At 43.5% G+C, this 20018-nt stretch overlaps 1 protein-coding gene across 1 annotated transcript; it reads left to right on the top strand.

Annotated features, from left to right (window-relative positions):
• Window positions 1–860: 860 nt before the first annotated feature.
• On the top strand, window positions 861–18358 carry LOC148542690 (palmitoyltransferase ZDHHC20-like). Its single transcript, XM_088467444.1, has 10 exons — window positions 861–978; window positions 1714–1740; window positions 5288–5382; window positions 8267–8378; window positions 9158–9227; window positions 10268–10300; window positions 10390–10510; window positions 14305–14434; window positions 17409–17523; window positions 18013–18358. Exons 1-10 carry the CDS (start codon window positions 861–863, stop codon window positions 18071–18073), a joined length of 882 nt encoding a protein of 293 aa, XP_088323570.1. The 3' UTR covers window positions 18074–18358.
• The last annotated feature ends 1660 nt before the right edge of the window (window positions 18359–20018 follow it).

Raw genomic sequence — 20018 nt, 5'->3', positions numbered from 1 at the left:
GTAGGGTGCGGGGAGGGGGAGGTTAGGTTTAGACTCTCGGGGGGAGGTTAGGTTTAGGCACTGGGGAGGCAGGGTTAGGTTTCGGGTGCAGGGAGAGGGAGGTTAGGTTTAGGAACATGGCGGGGAGGTTAGGGTTAGGCACCGGGGATGGAGAGTTAGGGTTAGGGGTAAGTTGAGACTGTCGGTATTCTGACCAGCAGCATCCTGGCTCCGGGATCTCATATCCAACCCATACATATATATACTGTGTATATATATATATATATATATATATATATTTATAAATATATACATATATATATATTTACATATCACACATATACTGTGTGTGTATATATATATATATATGTATATATATATACAGTATATTTCATTTAATAAGTGTATTGCCGGTCATTAGTAAGTATAAATATATATAAATATATATACAGTATAGTATCAAGATTATTTGTATAATTATATAATGATACTATGTATGCATGCATGTGTTTATATTATATTTAAAGGTATATTTATTAGGAGTCCTCTATTAATTGGAGGGAAGGTTGGCTGAGGGGTTGGCCCTAAGGTGGCTGGTGCTTGTCCATTTATAAAAATGGTTTGAGGCTGCCAACTGACAGGTAACTTTTAAGCCAGTTTAGATGCCCAGAAGATCTGTAAAGCAGGATGCCCTGTATTCTGTGTAGAGCAAAGCTTCCATCGCTTCCCAGACCTGGCACATGCTACAAACACATGCCCCTGCTGCCCATGTCCCTTTGTGACATCACAGTGTGGGTGTGAGAGCGGATCATCTATCTCCTAGTTACACCACTAGAGAGTGACAGTAGCTGCTTAGTCTTAGTACCAGCAGTTACAGGCTCATGGAGCTGTCTCGTGTGCAGTGGTACTGCAAGCAAGTGGTCCTTTGGATGCCAGTGTTCCTCGTTACACTGGGAGTGTGCTGGGGCTACCACGTGTATGTGTCTGAGCTATGTATTGGTGAGTACTGTACTTTCTGCTGACCCTAAACTAACAAATGCCCTGTCACCCAGGAGGGGAATGCACATCAGGTCTTGTGTGATTGTACCAATCTTCTGTGTTACATATACATGTACATGTGTATATATATATATATATATATATATGTATGACATAATATAAACTGGGGCACTTCTGTATGACATAATATAAACTGGGGCACTTCTGTGTGACATTATATTATTTAGGTACTGTATGACATAATATAAACTGGGGCACTTCTGTGTGACATTATATTATTTAGGTACTGTATGACATAATATAAACTGGGGCACTTCTGTGTGACATTATATTATTTAGTAACTGTATGAAAATCAGTTGAAAAATACACCAAGTAGGATTTTCATAACAGTGCGTTGCCTATTTTTCATGTGTTCACAAGTACAGGTGCTATAGATTGCATCAGATATTATGCAAGATGATATTATATACACTGGAAAGCTAGAAAGAAAAGCAATATATTTAGTAAAAGATGCAGACAGGATTGGTGCAGTTTAATGTTTTCAGCCCTTTAAATAGAAAGTAGCATGTAGAACCCAATTCAAATTCTCCTTCAAATATTGAGTCTCATACTAGTTCCAAATATATTTTTATATGAGCTATAGAAAATGAATCCGGATTTTTTAATTTTAAAGAAACCTTTCAAAAACAGCAAACAGTAATGTAAGCAAATTTATTTTTTATCTTTTACTGCAGAAACAATACAATCAGACACTGAAAGAGGTAAGTTCTTAAATAACTATTATTTATCTATAGCAGCCAGTGTTTTAAATGAGAATTTTTTAGAAAGTATTTTTTCTTTTTTTGTAATTATTTACAAAGTTGCTTAAGACAGAATGATGCTACAGTATTTATTGTGTAAAACAGTGGCTAACAACAAAAAGGGAAGTTTTTTTGCCCTTATATGGGGGAAAAAATAAAAGTGTCTATGACTTATTAAACAAAGCAAAAACTTGTATACAAACATCAACAGATAACAGACAGTGGGATAGGTTTAAAGGGAGGACAAGTGCTCCAATTGTGAAGCGCAACGGAATATGTTGCGCTATATAAGAAACTGGTAATAAATAAATAAGTGCTTAGGGGGGATAGTACAGATATAGCCATGCTCATCTATGCCGCGAAGAGAGCGCATCGCGGTATGGATGGCGCAGCTAGTGTTCCCGCGTCTATGGCCATAGACTACAATGGGGAGAACGCCGACTGTGCCTAGTCATGGCCTGGCAAACGCTGCGCTATGCCGGCTTGCATCACGGCATGGATGGAGCGACTAGTGTGCCTACATCTATGGCCACAGGCTACAATGGGGAGAACGCCAGTCGCGCCTAGTCACAGCCCGGCGAATGCTGCGCTATGCCGCGATGCATGTGCCCGTATGCACACATCACGGCAATGATGTACGCGGTTACATCTGTAGTTATTATTGTTACGCAGGGGATAGAGAGGTGGAAGGGAGGGGTCAGGCATAGTAAATAGGGATGCAACAGGACAGGTGCTGTATTTAAGGGACTAAGGGGATCAGGAGATGGTAGGGGCAGTATGCTGTGGAATTGAGAAGCTTTTTTGCCACCCTGGATTACATCTACTGCAAATTGAAATGTTGCTTTGCTGATAATTTTATTTTTTATTTCTTCTGTATATATGCACAAATTGAACCGATTTGGATTTCATTGCAAGAATTTACAGTCATTTAATTTACTATTATGATATTTCTTTGAACATGGATTGATTACCTTATATTGTCCTCTTTTTATCTTAATTGCAAGTAAAGTTATTAGCGCTGTTCATATATATTATTTATGTATATGTTTTTATTTATATTGGAGCTTGACACACTCCTTTTGAACAAGCTTTTCGACAGCACCTATCTGATCTCTACCTTTTACATTTTGCTGTTATTTTATGTATTTATGGTAATTTTACAGAACCCCCTCATCCAATTGCTAATTATTTCTTCTCAGGGACTAGTACCATAATAATAATAATAATAATGAGAAGAATAAAAAAGTCCCAGGAAAAATTAGGCTAATACACTATTTATTTCTCCCTGATGGGGGTTCCCTTAATGTTGCTATTGCTCAGCGGCAATGCAATGGAGTGTATCAGTCTTTTTGAGGTAGCACTTGTTATAGTTAGAAGATGTGGAGAAGGAGCCCTAAATATAAAACAGATATATAGAGCAGCGTTTGGGCTGATTGTGAGTCAGAGGCTAGTCCAAATGCGGACACAGATATCTGCAAACTGCGCAGGCTCCGACCACACATACACACACGGACAGAGGTTGAAAGTTCGGACGGATTGATCCGTCAGTTGATGGATCTCTCTTTGCATGAAATGGGCATTTCTGGGCGGCAATTGGGTGGCTATCATTCATCGCACACAACCGACCCATCTCATGGGAGTGGCATGGGAGTGTTGCGGGCGTGTAGGCAGATGTCCGGGCATGTTGGTGAGGTGCAGATTGAGATGTGACACCTGTCTCAGATGGATGTTATGCACTTATCAAGAGGTCAGTGAAAGTCTGCATACTAATGATGACAGTGGGCAGAATGATGCATACGCCTGAAGATGGACTGATACTGGCATAGACGGGCAGATACAGTGGCATCACTATGGGGGTGCAGGGGTGCGGTCTGCACCCTGGTTTCACCCTCAGAGGGGGTGATACCAAAATGCCGGCTCCTTCTCAGTGACAGGAGCAGGGTGCTGCAGTGTGACATTTTCCTGCAGCACTCGGCACCTGTCACAGAGGAGGAGCCGACAGTGCAGGTACTAGTCTCCAGGGGCAGCCTATCATCTCCAAGGATGCCGGGCACACCCCTGGAGTAATGCAATAGGGATTTCCTGATAGGCCATGCCCACTTATGTTAGGCCACACACCCTTTTCATCTGCACACAGCTCTTGCGCGCAAGGGGAGTTATGAGGTGCGCACCGGGTGTCACAAGACGCCTCTGGCAGATACTCTCATTAGCATAAGGCAGTAAAGAGGCTGCTGCAGCAAGCTGGCATACAGGCTGTGGATGCATCCAACACAGAATCAGGACCAGAGTGTTGGAAATACATGGGCTTCAATGGGTCGACACAGAAATGGTTGACACAGAATAGGTTGACACATGGTTTTTCATGAATTTTCATGGGCTAGGGTTAGGATTGGGTTTAGGGTTAGGCACTTGGTGGAAGGTTAGGGATAGGCTGCGGAAGGAGATGGTTAGGTTTAGGCACAAAAGGGGAGGGTTATGTTTAGGCACTAAGGGGGGGTTAGGGTGAGGATTAGGGTTAATATATATATATATATATATATATATATATATATATATATATATATATATATATATATAAAAATTTTAGTGTTGACCATCATTTGTGTGTCAACTTTTTGACCTGTAGACCATTTGACTGTCTATTTAGACACTGCCGATCTTTTATATCACACCCCATTTTTCTCCCAGGCAGCCTCAGTGGGCCACCCCCTCAGATCCCGGCATCCTCTAGCAGCCGCCTAATGGAAGCGCCAACCCTGTATATAAGCCTTGTATAATACCCACAAAAACTGGGGTGTTTTTCAATGATTTAAGCTTAGTGAAATTATATAAAAATAGTAAAAAATATGAAGAGTAAAAAGGAAATACGATTTGATAAAAAACAAAGCTGTGTTCAATACCTATGATTCCAGGGGGTAGATTCACTAAAGCTTCTAAACCAGAGAAGTGGAGGTGGTGCCCATAATAACCAATCAGATTCTGTCTATGATTTTGTAGAATGCATTAGAGAAATGATAGGCAGAATGAAGGACACCCAAGTAAAATGCAGAGCTGATTGTGTTGTGGTGCTAACATAGGGGTCCCAGCAAGGTGGGAAAGCATTGGAGTCAGCAGCAATGGGTGGCAAAAGTTGTGATGGGGGAAAGTGAGTTAAACTTGTAATAAGTTGAGCAGAGGCAGCTCTCTTGGTATTGGTGTAACTATAAAGCTGGAGGAATGATGGAACTTATAGGGGTCTATTTACTAAGCAGTGTTAGAAGATTAAGTGAACGGTGATAAGGTACCAGCCAATCAGCTCCTAACTGCCATGTCACAGGCTGTGTTTGAAAAATGTCAGTTAGTAGCTGATTGGCTGTTACCTTATCTCCATTCACTTTATCTCCTAACATAGCTTAGTAAATAGACCCGACAGTCTTATAACAGCTGAAGGGTTGCAGTTTTTTAGGCCATGTTAGTTTGTTTGATTGTGATGAGTTGTGTTTTACTAACTTTGGTTTTACTGTTCTAGTTATCTGCTTGGTGTTTTTTCACCTGCTTTTGATAATCTCTCTGTGGTCCTATTGGACAACGGTACGTTCAAGACCAGCAAAACCACCCAAAGAGGTAAATATCAATGTACAATATTAATTTATTGTGTTTCATACCTGTATCTACTACAACACCAAGGGGTCTATTTACTAAACAGTGTTAGGTGACAGAGTGAAAAGTGATAAGGTAATTGTCATCTCACAGGCTGTGTTTGAAAAATGACAGTTGGGAGCTGATTGGCTGACACCTTATCACTTTTCACTCTGTTTCCTAACTAGGGATGAGCGGTTCCACAGAATCCAAACCTCTCCAAACATAGGGGATCTGAGTCCACCCGAATGCCGTTGGGTGTTCCCCACCTGACTCTGATCCCCCTTCGAGGCCGAGCTGCAGCCTCCTGACGTGGGATCCTCGCGAGAGAATCTGACGTCAGGGCTCCACAAGTGTATGGCAGAACGCAGTTAGGGCCTGATTCAGACCCACTCGCAAGCAGCTGTCCGCTCGCAAGTGGGTCGATATTGTACACTGCGCATGCGCACGACGGCGGGAGCTCCGTCGTGCGCATGAGCCAGACGCGATGAGCGAAGGAAAGTCCTTCGCTTGTTGTGTCTGATCAAAGGGGGCGTGCTGTCGATGTTGACTGACAGCACGCCCCCTTTGGTGGGTGTGCCGGGGGCGTGCCTCCCTGATGGGGGCGTTCCCAAGGGAACGCCTACCGTCAGAAGCCGGCCCACTGACATCACTAGTGATGTCAGTGGGAGTGATTTTGGCTCTGATAGAGCCAAAATCACTCCGGGCCTTGCGGTTGAAAACCTCAACCGCAGGCTCCGGCTCGCAGTTTCGATGGTCGCGATGGTCACGACCATCGCGGCAATCAAACTGCACGCTTGTATAGGCTGTGGGTGGTGACCCACAGCTATACGAGCGTCCAGGAGGACGCTCCAGAATTATGGAGGGCGGCCCTCATTCAGATCGTGCGCTCTGCTCAGAGCGTACGACTCTGAATGAGGGCCTTAGAGCGGTCTGCCCTACACTGTAACAAACACGCTGATGCGCTGGCGGCAGTGTGTTTGTTATAGCAGCCAATGAGAGTCAGATAGACTCTCATTGGCTGCTGCGTAAAAGGAGGGAGCAGGCTGGAGCTCAGTTATGAGCTCCGTCTTCTGGCTCCCCCCGCTGCAGGTGCAGAGAGGAGCGGACGGTCACGTTCATGGCAGGAACGGGGACTCAGGTCATTTTTTTTTTTTTCTTTGTGTGTGTTAGTGTAAGGTGGCGCTACTGGGGGCTTTGCATGGTATGGGGGGGATGGCGGCTACTAATGAAGTACAGAACCCTCTGGGATCCACAATTAGAAGAAATCCCAATGTCCATGGAGTGACTGTTGAAATGGCTTAACGCGTTTCGCTGGATATTTGAGCTCCACCTTCATCTTGCTCCTAACTAGAGGTTTTTGTCATATATTTTTTCCACATGTATTAATTGTTTACAATAAATGTGTATATTGTCTATTTAGACATCCGCTTCTCATCTATTCATTTTTATTTATTTATCTATTTTTATTGTATATTAGCTATTGAGCGCCAGTCTCTCTATTTTTACAGCAGCACAATGCCAACTTCATACGGCATAAGCTGTGGGGGCCAAGCTCTGGAAGGATTCCTGACATCTATCACATCCTCCATAGACACCTATGGGGGTTGCGGATGCTGTCGGAAGTGGAGAGACTAGATATCAGAGAAATCTGCTATGATCCCTCCTTAGTCATACTTGCCTACTCTCCCGGAAGTCGCGGGAGGCTCACGATTTTTCAGGTAACCTCCCGTACCTCTGGAATAGTAGGCATGGAGATCGGCGGGTCCATGAGTAGGAGCGGAGTTTAATGACGAGATTCTACAAGAATCTCCTCATTTGGTCACGCCCCCTATTTAAATATGCATTATTTGCAGCAATTTACTGTAAGGGGCGGGCTTAATGATGCAAAATGCCCTCCCTCCCATCACCGCCCACCTGCTTCTTCTCCCAGGGAGGAAGAATAATAAGTAGGCAAGTACAGTATGTCCTTAGTGCATCTGGGGAATACTTAGTATTTGTGGATATCCCCCCACCCCAAAAACAGATCTTTTCAGGGAATATGCTGCAAATATTTCATGATAAATATTTGCAGCATAGATTGAATAAATAGTGTCCAAAATAGTAACTCAACTGATCCAGAACACGATTAAATATTTGACTGGGTACAGGATCATTGGAAATAATGTTTTCCGTTTTGAGAGCTGCTTACATGTATTGCACTATCCCTGGTAATATCATTAAAACACAAGAGGTATATTTACTAAAGGTCGATTTTAATCGATTTATAATCGATCAAAATCGATGTTGGGTTTCTGGGGCTTAATCACACATTTACTAACCTTTAGTTTTTTAAGCATTAGCAAATGTGTGATTTAGCTTCAGAAACACAACATCTATGTTAATCGATTAAAATCAACCTTTAGTAAATATACCCCTAAAAGTTCTATATTTTGACTCCAGTGACCCTTATAGGTGAAAAATAATGCAAGAGGGGCATGAAAGTCTTCTTGGCTGGCAACCTCTGCAAGACTTCTTACGTACAGAAATCCTCATGTGAAATAAAATTAAACTTGAAGTGTAATAAACTGGGATAAACTGGGATTTGTGCACATCGCTGTCTTTAGGCATTTTTCCTCATAAGATTTAAAGGGGGATATTTTATCCTTAATAAAATCGCTGCTTTAAATCCTGCTGCAAAAAAATGCCAGAAATCAGTGATGTTGCAGGCGTTCTATTTCTCACAAAGGTGGAGATTTATCAAATCTTCGTGAGAGATTAAGTGAAGAGAGATAAAGTACCAACCAATCAGTTTCTATCATTTATCAAACACATTGATCACACAGTAGTCGCCATCCTAATGCTATCCTGTGTCTGTGCTTTACCTTAGTTTTATTTATCGGAGTCTGACAAGGAGTTGTACAAGGAGAAGCAGACGCAAGAAGACAAGCAGCTTATTCTCTGGGCAGCTGCTAATCGCTTGCCCATCAATACAATATCAGGTACAAAAGGTGGAAAACTAAGAAGGGAAGAGGTTATCTCATGGTGAGACGTGTCTGCAGGGGTGGATCGGGGGGGTGATCAGGGCAATCGTCCCCACTTCACAAGACTTCTCTCCTACCCACTACACATTAGGAAGGGAGAGATCAGAGACTGCTGCTGCTCAGTGGCAGCAGTCTCCCTTCCCAGCCCTCTTGGGAGGGTCCAGGGAGGCTGTTGCCACTAAGCAGCAGTAGTCTCGGCTCTCTCATTGCCTGATGTGCTGCTGTGTTGTTATATAGCCCCCAGCAGTAGTGGGCAGGAGAAAATTGTTCATTCAGTGTGAGTGAAGTTTAGATTAGGCCAGTGGTTCCCAAACTTTTTGGAATCACTGCGCCCTAGAGTATCAGCATTATTTCCTTGGCACCCCTGGGCCAAAAGTTTCTTATTGAGAAATTCAGCAAAAATGAAATGAAGTAAACTGTGATTATATGTTACCCTTAGGTTCAGTTATGTGGTGGTTGACAGGGCTGCACTTATTTTTGTACACATATTTGTTGATTTGTAGCCATTAGCACTGGTTTTGCCATTCACATTGACTAGAAATAGTTTTCTTTGGTACTGGACCATCAACCCGAGGCACCCCTGCAATTGCCCTGAGGCACCGGAGGGTGCCATGGCATAAAGTTTGGGAACCACTGGATTAGGCTAAGGACTGAGAACTTACATTTGTATCATTAAAACTCTTCCTCTACTGTACTGTTGGGTTTTACTAATTAACCTTTGTTCTCTTTTTATATAGTGATGAGATATTGTGATAAATGCCAGCTGCTGAAGCCTGACCGGTGCCGCCATTGTACAGCCTGTGATGTGTAAGTCCACAAATTGCTTAATATTTGCAATTTTGTCCTTGGTATAGAGTCACATAACTTATACCCCTTTCACTCATAACCTAAATACCCAGGTTTTTGCTAGTGCACGTGCACCGACCCGGGGGTGTAGACTATGGGGTCTATTCATCATCACTTAATTTCTAGAAAAGCAGGTGAAAATTAAAATTTTCATCTGCAATTGTAAAAATTAAGTTTTCGGGCCATTCATCAAAAAGGTATTGCAGGGGGATATCACAGATATCTCCTGCTTACCTTTCTCTCCCGGAATGGCCCGCTGTCCCCATACACTAGTATGGGGACAGAATTCATCAAGTTCAAAAAATACAATATTTTTGGAGCTTGACTGTGGGAGCATTGCCATCTATGGGAAGGAGTCCCAGGTTACAAAGTGGGATCCTTTCAGTTCTATCCGCCCCTGTCTGGCTCCTTCCATCCAAAAGGAGCAGTGAAGCGCTTTGTGGAGACAGCTGATTTTTGGTTCAGCTGTCTCCCCACCGGAGCAATGATGAATTGCTCCAGTGCTCGCTTCAAGCTAGTATGTTAATTATTGGTTCGGACCCCAATAATTAACATAATGAATAGAGCCCTATGTGTGAAAGGGGGTGACCTGGTTCGCAGTCCTGGGTCACCAACCCTGTTTGGTAGCAGGGTTATTTCTGGGTTCGACCCAGGTCGCCTGTAGTGTGAATGGCATATCCTGGGTCGTGATGACCTGGGTCATGTAAGCCACCCCCGTCCCTATTACCTGGCAGCAGCCTCCCTCCCGAGCCAGCAGTGCTGCACTGTAATGGGACCAGGGAGGTTGCTGCCCCTGAGCAGCAGCAGCAGTCTCCTCTGCCAGAGCTGGGGGGAGCGATCACACTGCACTGAACGTCTGCCCCCCTCCCGGATTTGCCCCTGGCTGAGGTACTGCAAATATTTTTTTCTATAGTTTGTAGGATAGCAGTATCCTATATTGCATTTTGCTAACTGATTGTTTTAGTAAATTAACATTTTTGTGTTTTTTTTTTTACTTTCAGATGTGTACTGACCATGGACCATCATTGCCTTGGGTATGTGCTGGTTAGAGACTTGCAGCTTGTCTAATGTGTTTTATATTTATTGCTTTGTGATTAACAAATAAGTCTTGTGTTAATTACAGGCTGAATAACTGTGTTGGATTTTCCAATTACAAATCCTTCCTGCTGCTGGTAATGTATGCCATGCTGTCTTGCATTTTCGTTGCTGGTACACTTCTCCAATATTTGATTCTGTCCTGGAAGGTAAGATTGTCTTTCTGTTGTCCTGTGTGTGATATATGTATGTGAGTTTCACCATTACTGGTTTTAAACATTTAAAAAAAAATCCTTGGACACATTGCCCCTACAGTGTTACACGTTAGCACATCATTGGTGGCGATGTCTATAGGGACCTTGGTGAACTACAATTCCCATACTGATATGTTGGCTGATCATTGTTTTGCCTTTCAATACTGGTTATCAACAAATAGTAAAGTATAAAGTCTAGATAAAAGGAATTGATGAGTAATGCATTCACTACAGCACTAAATGTTGAATAAACAATAATTCAGGTGCTAATAAAACTATAAAAATATATATAGTGTTCCCAATGGTATGGTATCACCGTCAATATAGAAAATAAGCATCAGCAGCCCCATTTGAGCTCTTAGACACTCACTATAAAATTTATAGTGAGTATAATGACCCTTCATCTGTATTTACTTATAGTGACCCTCCTTGTCTGTATTTTCTTATATTGACCTCCTCTTTTTCTGTATTTTCTTATAGTGACCCCCTTGTCTATATATTCACTCTAGTGACCCCCTTGTCTGCATTTACCTTATAGTGACCCTCTTGTCTGTATTTTCTCTATAGTCATCCTTTTCTCTGTATATTCCCTATATTAAGCCCCCCTTGTCTGTATTTTCCCTATAGTGACCCTCTTGTTTGTATATTCCCTATATTGAGTCTCCCTTTTCTGTATTGTCCCTATAGTGACCTCTTGTTTGCATATTCCCTATAATAACCCCCTTGTCTGTAACTTTCTCTAGTGACCCTTCTTTTTTATTATTTCCCTATAGTGACTCCTCTTATCTGTATTTTCCCTATAGTGACTCCTCTTGTCTTTATTTTCTCTATAGTGACTCCTCTTGTCTGTATTTTCCCTATAGCGACCCTCTTGTCTGCAATTTGTCTATAGTGACCTGCTTGTCTGTATATTCCCTATAGTGACCCCCTTTGTCTGTATATTCCCTATAGTGACCCTCCTTGTCTGTATATTCCCTATAGTGACCCTCCTTGTCTGTGTATTCCCTATAGTGACCCTCCTTGTCTGTATTTTCCCTATAGCGACACTCTTGTCTGCAATTTGTCTATAGTGACCTGCTTGTCTGTATATTCCCTATAGTGACCCCCTTTGTCTGTATATTCCCTATAGTGAACCTCCTTGTCTGTATATTCCCTATAGTGACCCTCCTTGTCTGTGTATTCCCTATAGTGACCCTCCTTGTCTGTATATTCCCTATAGTGACCCCTCTTGTCTGTATTTTCCCTATAGCAACCCTCTTGTCTGCAATTTGTCTATAGTGACCTACTTGTCTCTATATTCCCTATAGTGTTCACTCTTGTCTGTATATTCCCTATAGTGATCCTCTTTGTCTGTATATTCCCTATAGTGACCACCCTTGTCTGTATATTCACTATAGTGACCCTCTTTGTCTGTATATTCCCTATAGTGACCCTCCATGTCTGTATATTTCCTATAGTGACCACCCTTGTCTGTATATTCCCTATAGTGCCCCTCCTTGTCTGAATATTCCCTATATTAACCCTCCTTGTCTGTATATTTCCTATAGTGACCACCCTTGTCTGCATATTCCCTATATTGACCCTCCTTCTCTGAATATTCCCTATAGTAACCCTCCTTGTCTGTATATTTCCTATAGTGACCACCCTTGTCTGTATATTCCCTATAGTGACCCTCCTTGTCTGTATATCCCGTATAGTGACCCTCCTTGTCTGTATATTTCCTATAGTGACCACCTTTGTCTGTATATTCCCTATAGTGACCCATCTTGTCTGTATTTTCCCTATAGTGACCCTCATTGTCTGTCTATTTCCTATAGTGACCACCCTTGGCTGTATATCCCATATAGTGACCCTCCTTGTCTGTATATTCCCTATAGCAGGTGTGGGGAACCTTTTTTCTGTCGAGGGCGATTTTGATATATATTAAATTTTTTGTGGGCCCGGCGTAGGCCACACTCCCTCCATGTGATGTAACACAGGGGCGGAGCCACAATCGTCGGTGATTACAGCAATGCCTGGGGAATCCTGAGGATCCCCTGGGGAGCTGTAAGGGCAGCTCCTGGCAGTACTGCTGCATAGATTCTGGCTGCAGGGTGCCATTCTAGGCACCCTGCTAGCCAGATGAGGCTAGCAGAGAAAAGCTCAGAGGGCCAGACCAAATTATTCCGCGGGCCTTATACGGCCCACGGGCCTGAGTTTCCCCATCCCTGCCCTATAGTGACCCTCCTTGTCTGTATATTCCCTATAGTGACTCTCCTTATCTGTATATTCCCTACAGTGATCCCCCTTGTCTGTATTATGTTTACCGAGCTTCTCAAACATGCTCTCCCCTCCTTGATGTCCCTTATTGTGTAACGCACCCCCACTCCCTCCAACCCCGTCTATATGCTGTTTAATGTTTTTAAAATGCTCCTCATCACCCCCCCTTTCCCCCAGTGTGTAATTACCATAATACACCCTCCTCCCTCTGCCTGTCTGTTCCTTCACACGGCTCCCCTTCCCCTATCCAGATTTCTTTAGTGCTCCCTGGCTCCCCCTGTAGTTTACATATTAAAGAAGAAGGGCCTTCCATTCTCAGTCTAACCCTGTCTGTCCCTGACCCAATAGCCCCTGTGCTGGCGCCCCCTCTGCACTGGAACCCAGGGCACATGTCCCTGTTGCCCCACCCTCATTACACCACTGTCTGAATCAGGCCCTTAATTCTTTAATACACACAGGGAAACATCTAAAACTATTCCACAGGCTTAGCGCCGGGGCAGCAGTGGCGGCGGCCGGTCGGCGCATGCGCGGGCACTTTGTCTCGGTTTTTTTTGCGAAAATAGCATGACTAGTGTGCGGATGGGACTCGCAGGGACAGCGCTTTCTCGCAAGCTCTGTCCCTGCAAGGGATTTGTAGTAAATCCCTGTGATATTACCTGAATTCACAATGCAAATTCAGTCGATTATATCACACTACAATCTGCATTCAATATGCGGATTGTAGTAAATAGAGCCCTAAGCGACAGACACTGCAGTTTAAAGCACATCTATGAAACATTGCCACTCACTGCCACTCACTACTGAGTCACAGTACTTGTGTGTTTGGACACACAGAGGGCTATTGCCCAAGGAGTCACGGTGCTTATATGCACAGATTACTACGGCCCAAGGGGTCACAGTGATTGTATACACAGAGGGCTATTGCCCAAGGAGTCACAATGCTTGTATACACAGAAGGCTTTTGCCCAAGGAGTCACAGTGCTTGTATACACAGAGGTCTATGCCCAAGGAGTCACAGTGCTTGTGTACACAGAGGGCTACTGCACTGCCCAAGGAGTCACTTTACACTGTACTACTGCACTGCCTCTACTGTCACTTAACAGCACAGCCAGTAGCCACTAGTCTGGAGACTGGACACAGTCAACTTCCTTGCCGAACTCTGCGCAGCGTGCGTGCCGAGTGACAAATGGCACCGAAAGTCCCGGCAGCGCGGCGCCATATATAGTGGCTGAACGTCATCCAAGTCTCGCGAGAATCCGACGTCGGGAGGATGATGTTCGGCCTCGAAGTGGGATCCAAGTCAGGCGGGAACACCCGAGTCGCGGGTCTGGTGGATTCGGATCACCAGTGTTCGGAGCGGTTCGGATTCCGGAATCCGAACTGCTCATCTCTACCTTTAATGCACATGTATTTTCTACATGCTCATTTACCCTGCCACTGGGCAAACATAAGTCTTTATTATCACTCTTCTCTTTTTCTCCCCTTTGCAGGATGAACAGAACACTGAAATATCTTTCAACATCCGTCGCCTGTTCTACGTATCTGCAGCATTGTCCATCATATTGTTGATGCTCTTCATCATTAACTGCTGTCTCTTAGTGAGAAACAGGCTGACAGTTGGTAATTAAGCTCACTCATAGAATTATGAAATGATAGAAAGATAATTAAATGATGGCGTAGTTTTCTCCATTAGCATTAGAGGGACAGAGATGATAGTGTAGCACCATCCTCTAGGAGGAAGGCGCATAGAATAGGAAACAATTTGTTCTCCCTATAACCATCTGTAGTTCCATCATAGGAAGTGGGCGAGGGAACTTTGGGCCTGATTCAGACCCGCTCGCATGCGCGAGACCCGAATAACAATGGCCAAGCCGTCGTTATGGGTCTCGCACCAAAGGGGGCGTGCTGTCGATGGTGATTGACAGCACGTCCCCTTTGTTGGGCATGCCGGGGGCGTGGCTGCCCAGACGGAGGCGTTCCCATGGGAACGCCTACCATCTGGGGCCGGCCCCACTGACATCACTAGTGATGTCAGTGGGAGTGCTTTTGGCTCTGATAGAGCCAAAAGCACTCCAGGGATTGCGGCAGCGAGACCCTACCGTAGGGTCTCGTCGCAAGCCCGATGGTCTTGACCATCGCGACCATCATTTTGGCCACTCGCTATACCTGTGGGTGGTCACCCACAGCTATGCGAGCGGCCAGGAGGCGCTCCAAAAAGGAGAAGGGACGGCCCTGATTCAGAGCGAGCGCTCTGTCAGAGCGTCCGGCTCTAAATCAGGGCCTTTATCACTTCTTTTATTTGACCTAATATGCAAGAAAAAGAATAAACATTTATTTATTGAACTTGCACTCACTGGTCATCTTCTACTGACAACTGCAGTGTAGCAGGAGGAAGATGTCAGGCCTTCTCCTGCTGAAGGATGCTATTACCCTGCCTCTGTTTGCTGCCTGGAACATGTGTGTTATTGCCACTAAAAGTGTGGAGACATGGTTATTATACTGGATTTCCCTGGCCCTCATTTTGATAAGAAGCTTCAAATGTGTTTTACTGTCAGATGAGAACATTTGTGTACTTCAGGATCTTAGTCTATCCATCCCGCTGAATATAATCAGGATAAACAACGATTAGCTATAACATTAAAACCACTGGCAGGTGAAGTGACTATGGGCTCTATTTATTAACATTATTTTGACTAAAATAAAGTGAAAAGGGTGTTTTCACACCCTTTTCACATTATTTTAGTATCACCTAAAGTTATTACAGGGCAATTGGAGTAGAATTCGTAAAATTCTACTCCAACCCCTAAGTATCACTTATTTTTAGTAAAGCAGATCGCATTTCCCATAACTGTAATGGGAAATGTGATCTGGCCAGAGTTACTAAAAATAAAATGTGAAAAAATATCGGGGAAAGCCCTGTGATAATAACGCCACCTGGAGGTGGCGTTATCCACGGTCTCACCCGGTTATCAGACTCCTGCCCTGCTCTAATGGGGAGAGCAGAGCCGGGAGTCGGTCCGAGTAATCAGATGTGTGGTCTAAACAGACCGCAAGCTGATCACTGTAAAAAAAAGAAAAAAAAATAGTAAAAATAAAAAAATGTACTAACCTGACTCCGGGGACCGGTGATCGGGCCTCCGGTGATGACTCCCCTCCGTTCAGCTGGTCTCCCATAGTGCACTGCTGCCCGGTCATCAGGTGATCGGGTCCCAGTGCAGTATGGGAGATCATCTGACCGGAGGAATGGAGAACATCACCGGAGGCCTGGAGCATGCAGGTAAGTGTAAGTAAGGGAGAGGGGGGTCGTGGGGGGTCTGCGATCGTGGGTGGCGGGGCTTACCGCCGGGGAGGGTAGCAGCAACGACCGGTCAGCACATGCGCGGGCACTTAATCACGGTATTTTTTGCGAAAATACCGTGATAAGGCTCCAAGGGATTTGTAGTAAATCCCTGTGATATTGCCTGAATTCGCAATGCGAATTCAGTCATTAATATCACACTACAATCTGCGTTCAATATGCGGATTGTAGTAAATAGAGCCCTATCTGACTATCTCGTTACCATGGCACCTGTCAAGCAGTGGGATATATTAGGCAGCAAGTGAACTCTCAGTTCTTGAAGTTGATGTGTTGGAAGCAGGAATAATGGGCAAGCGTAAGGATCTGAGCAACTTTGACAAGGGTCAAATGCTAATGGCTAGAGAGCTGGATCTGAGCATCTCCAAAATCACAGGTCTTGCAGGGTGTTACCAGTACACAGTAGTTTGAACCTACCAAAGGTGATCCAAGGAAGGACAACTGGTGAACTGGCGACAGGGTCATAGATGCCCAAGGCTCATTGATGTGCGTGTGCGTGGGGAGTGAAGGCTAGCCCACCTGGTTTTGTCACACAAAATAGCTCCTGTAGCACAAATTGTTGATAAAGTTTATGCTGGCTATGATAGAAATTTATCAGAAAACATCTTGCAACACAGCTTGCTGTGTATGGGGCTGTATAGCCACAGACCAGTCAGAGTGCCCATGCTGACCCCTGTCAACCTCCGAAAGTGCCTACATTGGAAACGTGAGTTACAGAGCTGGACCATAAAACAATGAAAGAAGGTGGCCTGGTCTGGTGAATCACATTTTGTTTTACATCATGTGGATGGCCGGGTGCCTGTGCATCGTTTACCTGGGGAAGAGATGGCATCAGTATACACTATGGGAAGAAGGCAAGCCGGCGGAGGCAGTGAAATGCTCAAGGTAATGTTCTGCCTTGGGTCTTGGCATTCACGTGAATGAATCCCGCTAATCCATGAGCCCATACACACTGCTCTATGCTCATGTTTATAGTTAATTAAGGTGATTAACAGCAGATCAGTGACTCTTATATAAATGTACTGAGCTTTATGGCACTGTACTACAACTGCAAATTTACAGGTATTTTTGGAGAAATTGCAGTATGATTACATTATTGGGGGCATTCATGAGTAAAAGGTATAACACAGTCAGAGTCTATAGGTTGCTAGCACAATTTGGAGAATGTAAAGAAACACCTGCTTGGTTACACATAAACATCTGTGACTTATCCATGTTTTTTCTGTGTCCTCAATGTAGAACTGATCTTTGATGATGCCTCTTCTGCAAGAGATGGACTTCCTCTTGGTTTTGAGAACTTTCAAAGAGTATTTGGGCATCAGAAGATGTATTGGCTGCTACCTATAAATACAAGGTAAGCTGGTAATGTATAAGTAAAATTGTAATCTGAAATGTCAGCACACATGTGGGACCTAATAAACAGCATGTGCCTATAGGATGTGTAGTACTAAGATTAGATCAGCCATCACTGCTTTAAATCTACTGTGTTAGTTCAGGTCTCCCAACATTACCGTTTTTATAGGGGTTTTTTGCCACTGAAAACTATAATCAATAATATGTCTCTATCTGGCTATATAACCTTCAAACATGTTGAAATCAATGCTGCCTCACGATCCTCTGCCTGTCTGAAAGAGACCAGGTAGACACAATGATGGATCCAGGGGGGCAATCAGGACTCTGATCGATCCCCTCCCCAAGCCATCCCCTGGATCTGTCACTGAGTAGGCAGGTGGGAGGAGAGAGTACATAGAGTACTATTTGAATTATCTTTATTATTATCATCATAACTCTTATCTAACAACTACTCTGTCTAATAACTGAACTGCTCTCTCTTTTATTACAGCCTGGGAGATGGATATTCTCTGCCAACTCAACATTACGATCCAGAGAAATATGCAGAGTAAAACTGGGCAGGGCCTGATTAATTATGGGGCAGGTGAAGATGCAGTGCAAGGCCCCCCATGATAGTAGGCCCACAGAATCCACTACAGTGCAGACAGAAAAAGAAAAATCCTGTCAGCATCAACAGCATTACCTCTTGGGCCCCTGGGGAGATGGCTATGGGCCGCCTAAAGCCCCACCTCCATGAAGCCCAAAGCTCCACCCCTGTGTCATTCTAAGCTCAACCACCTGGCGATCTGCCAGTGAAACAAGGCGGCAAGGGATAGTGCTGTCTCGGCTGTCACTCATTGGAGAGGATGGGCCCCAGCAGTGACATATTTGTGACAGCCTGAGATGGTATCTTCCAGAGCAGAGTGGGCTGCAGGGCTCTAAAAAGAAGAAAAGTATACACATACACTCCATACTTCTTTGTGTATACTAGAGAGAGAGAGAGAGGATAGTTCTGCCTTATTGTACTAACACTTATTTGTAAATCATTCCTAAATTGGCATGGAGTGAAAATTTGCATACACAAATATCAACTTTTAATGACGTGTGAAATAAAAATGAGAGTTTTTCTGTATGGTGTTTATCTGTAATAAATGTATGTATACAGCAGTGTTAAAGGCAGTGGTAATAAAAATAGTATTTACTGGTTCCATATATATGGGTGTAATACAATTGTTAAAACAATGTATCAATTTATAAAATAGTCACACATCCAATGTGCTTTAAAATTGATCACAACTAATATATATATATATATATATATATATATATATAAAAAAAACCCACAATAAGCAGATATAATAATCCGCACAAGTCCCCTGCATAAATGTGATACTTACATTTACTAAAAGTTGACTTTTGGTTGATATTAATTTTTGGTAAATTTTAGCAAATCAGAGATTTTCTAAAGTAAAAATTAACATCAAACAGACCAAAAATTTGACTTTAGACCATCGGATCAACCATGACTACAATAGAAACCAGAGATTTACTAATGGTCGGTTTACAAATCAATTGAAAATCAATGAAAAATAGACTTCAGGATCGACCAGACAATAGGCCAGCCTGAGGCAGGTGAATTTGGAAGAAGCACTGCACAGATCACTATGATCAATGCAGGCTTCTTAGACTTAACAGCAATTAAATAGTTAAAAGTAAAAAAGCCTGGGCTGGTACAGGAAATTGGGAGGGGGATTTCAAAGCAGATTGGGGTTTCAAGATGTGCTGTTCAAGCTCTTTTAAACATTCATTAAGTAACGGGCAACATTGAGGACCGTAGATGCAGTGGTCGGCCAAGGAAAGTTCAGATGAAAGACACGTCATGTTTACTTCCTTTTGAAATTGGAAGATGTCCAGCAGTGCCATCAGCTCAAAACTGGCAGAAACCAGTGGGACCCAGGTACACCCATCTACTGTTCGGAGAAGTCTGGCCAGAAGTGGTCTTCATGGAAGAATTGCGGCCAAAAAGCCATACCTTCGACATGGAAACAAGGCATCTCAACATCATTGAGTCTGTCTGGGATTACATGAGGAGACAGAAGGATCTGAGCAAGCCTACATCCACAGAAAATATGTGATTAGTTCTCCAAGATGTGTGGAACAACCTCCCTGCCAAGTTCCTTCAAAAACTGTGCAAGTGTACCTAGAAGAATTGATGCTGTTTTGAAAGCAAAGGGTGGTCACACCAATTTGATTTAGATTTCTGTTCTGTTCATTCACTTATTTAAAATAAACTATTAACACTATTTTTAAAAGTTCTTACTTTGCAGCATTTTTTCCATAACTGCCTAAAACTTTTGCACAGTATTGTATATATTTATACACATATAACAGATCTAAATAGCCGGCACTTTCCACTACACTGTAATTGCCAAGGTGCACACAGAATTCATATGTAGCAATGCAGAAGCACTCACTGGGCTTTCCATCAGCTCAAATAAGGACCCTTAATCCATAGCT

This window comes from Taudactylus pleione, unplaced genomic scaffold, assembly GCF_031769625.1.
Source record: "Taudactylus pleione unplaced genomic scaffold, aTauple2 ptg000010l, whole genome shotgun sequence".
Taxonomy (NCBI): Eukaryota; Metazoa; Chordata; class Amphibia; order Anura; family Myobatrachidae; genus Taudactylus; species Taudactylus pleione.
This window is presented reverse-complemented; position numbering and strand designations above follow the sequence as displayed.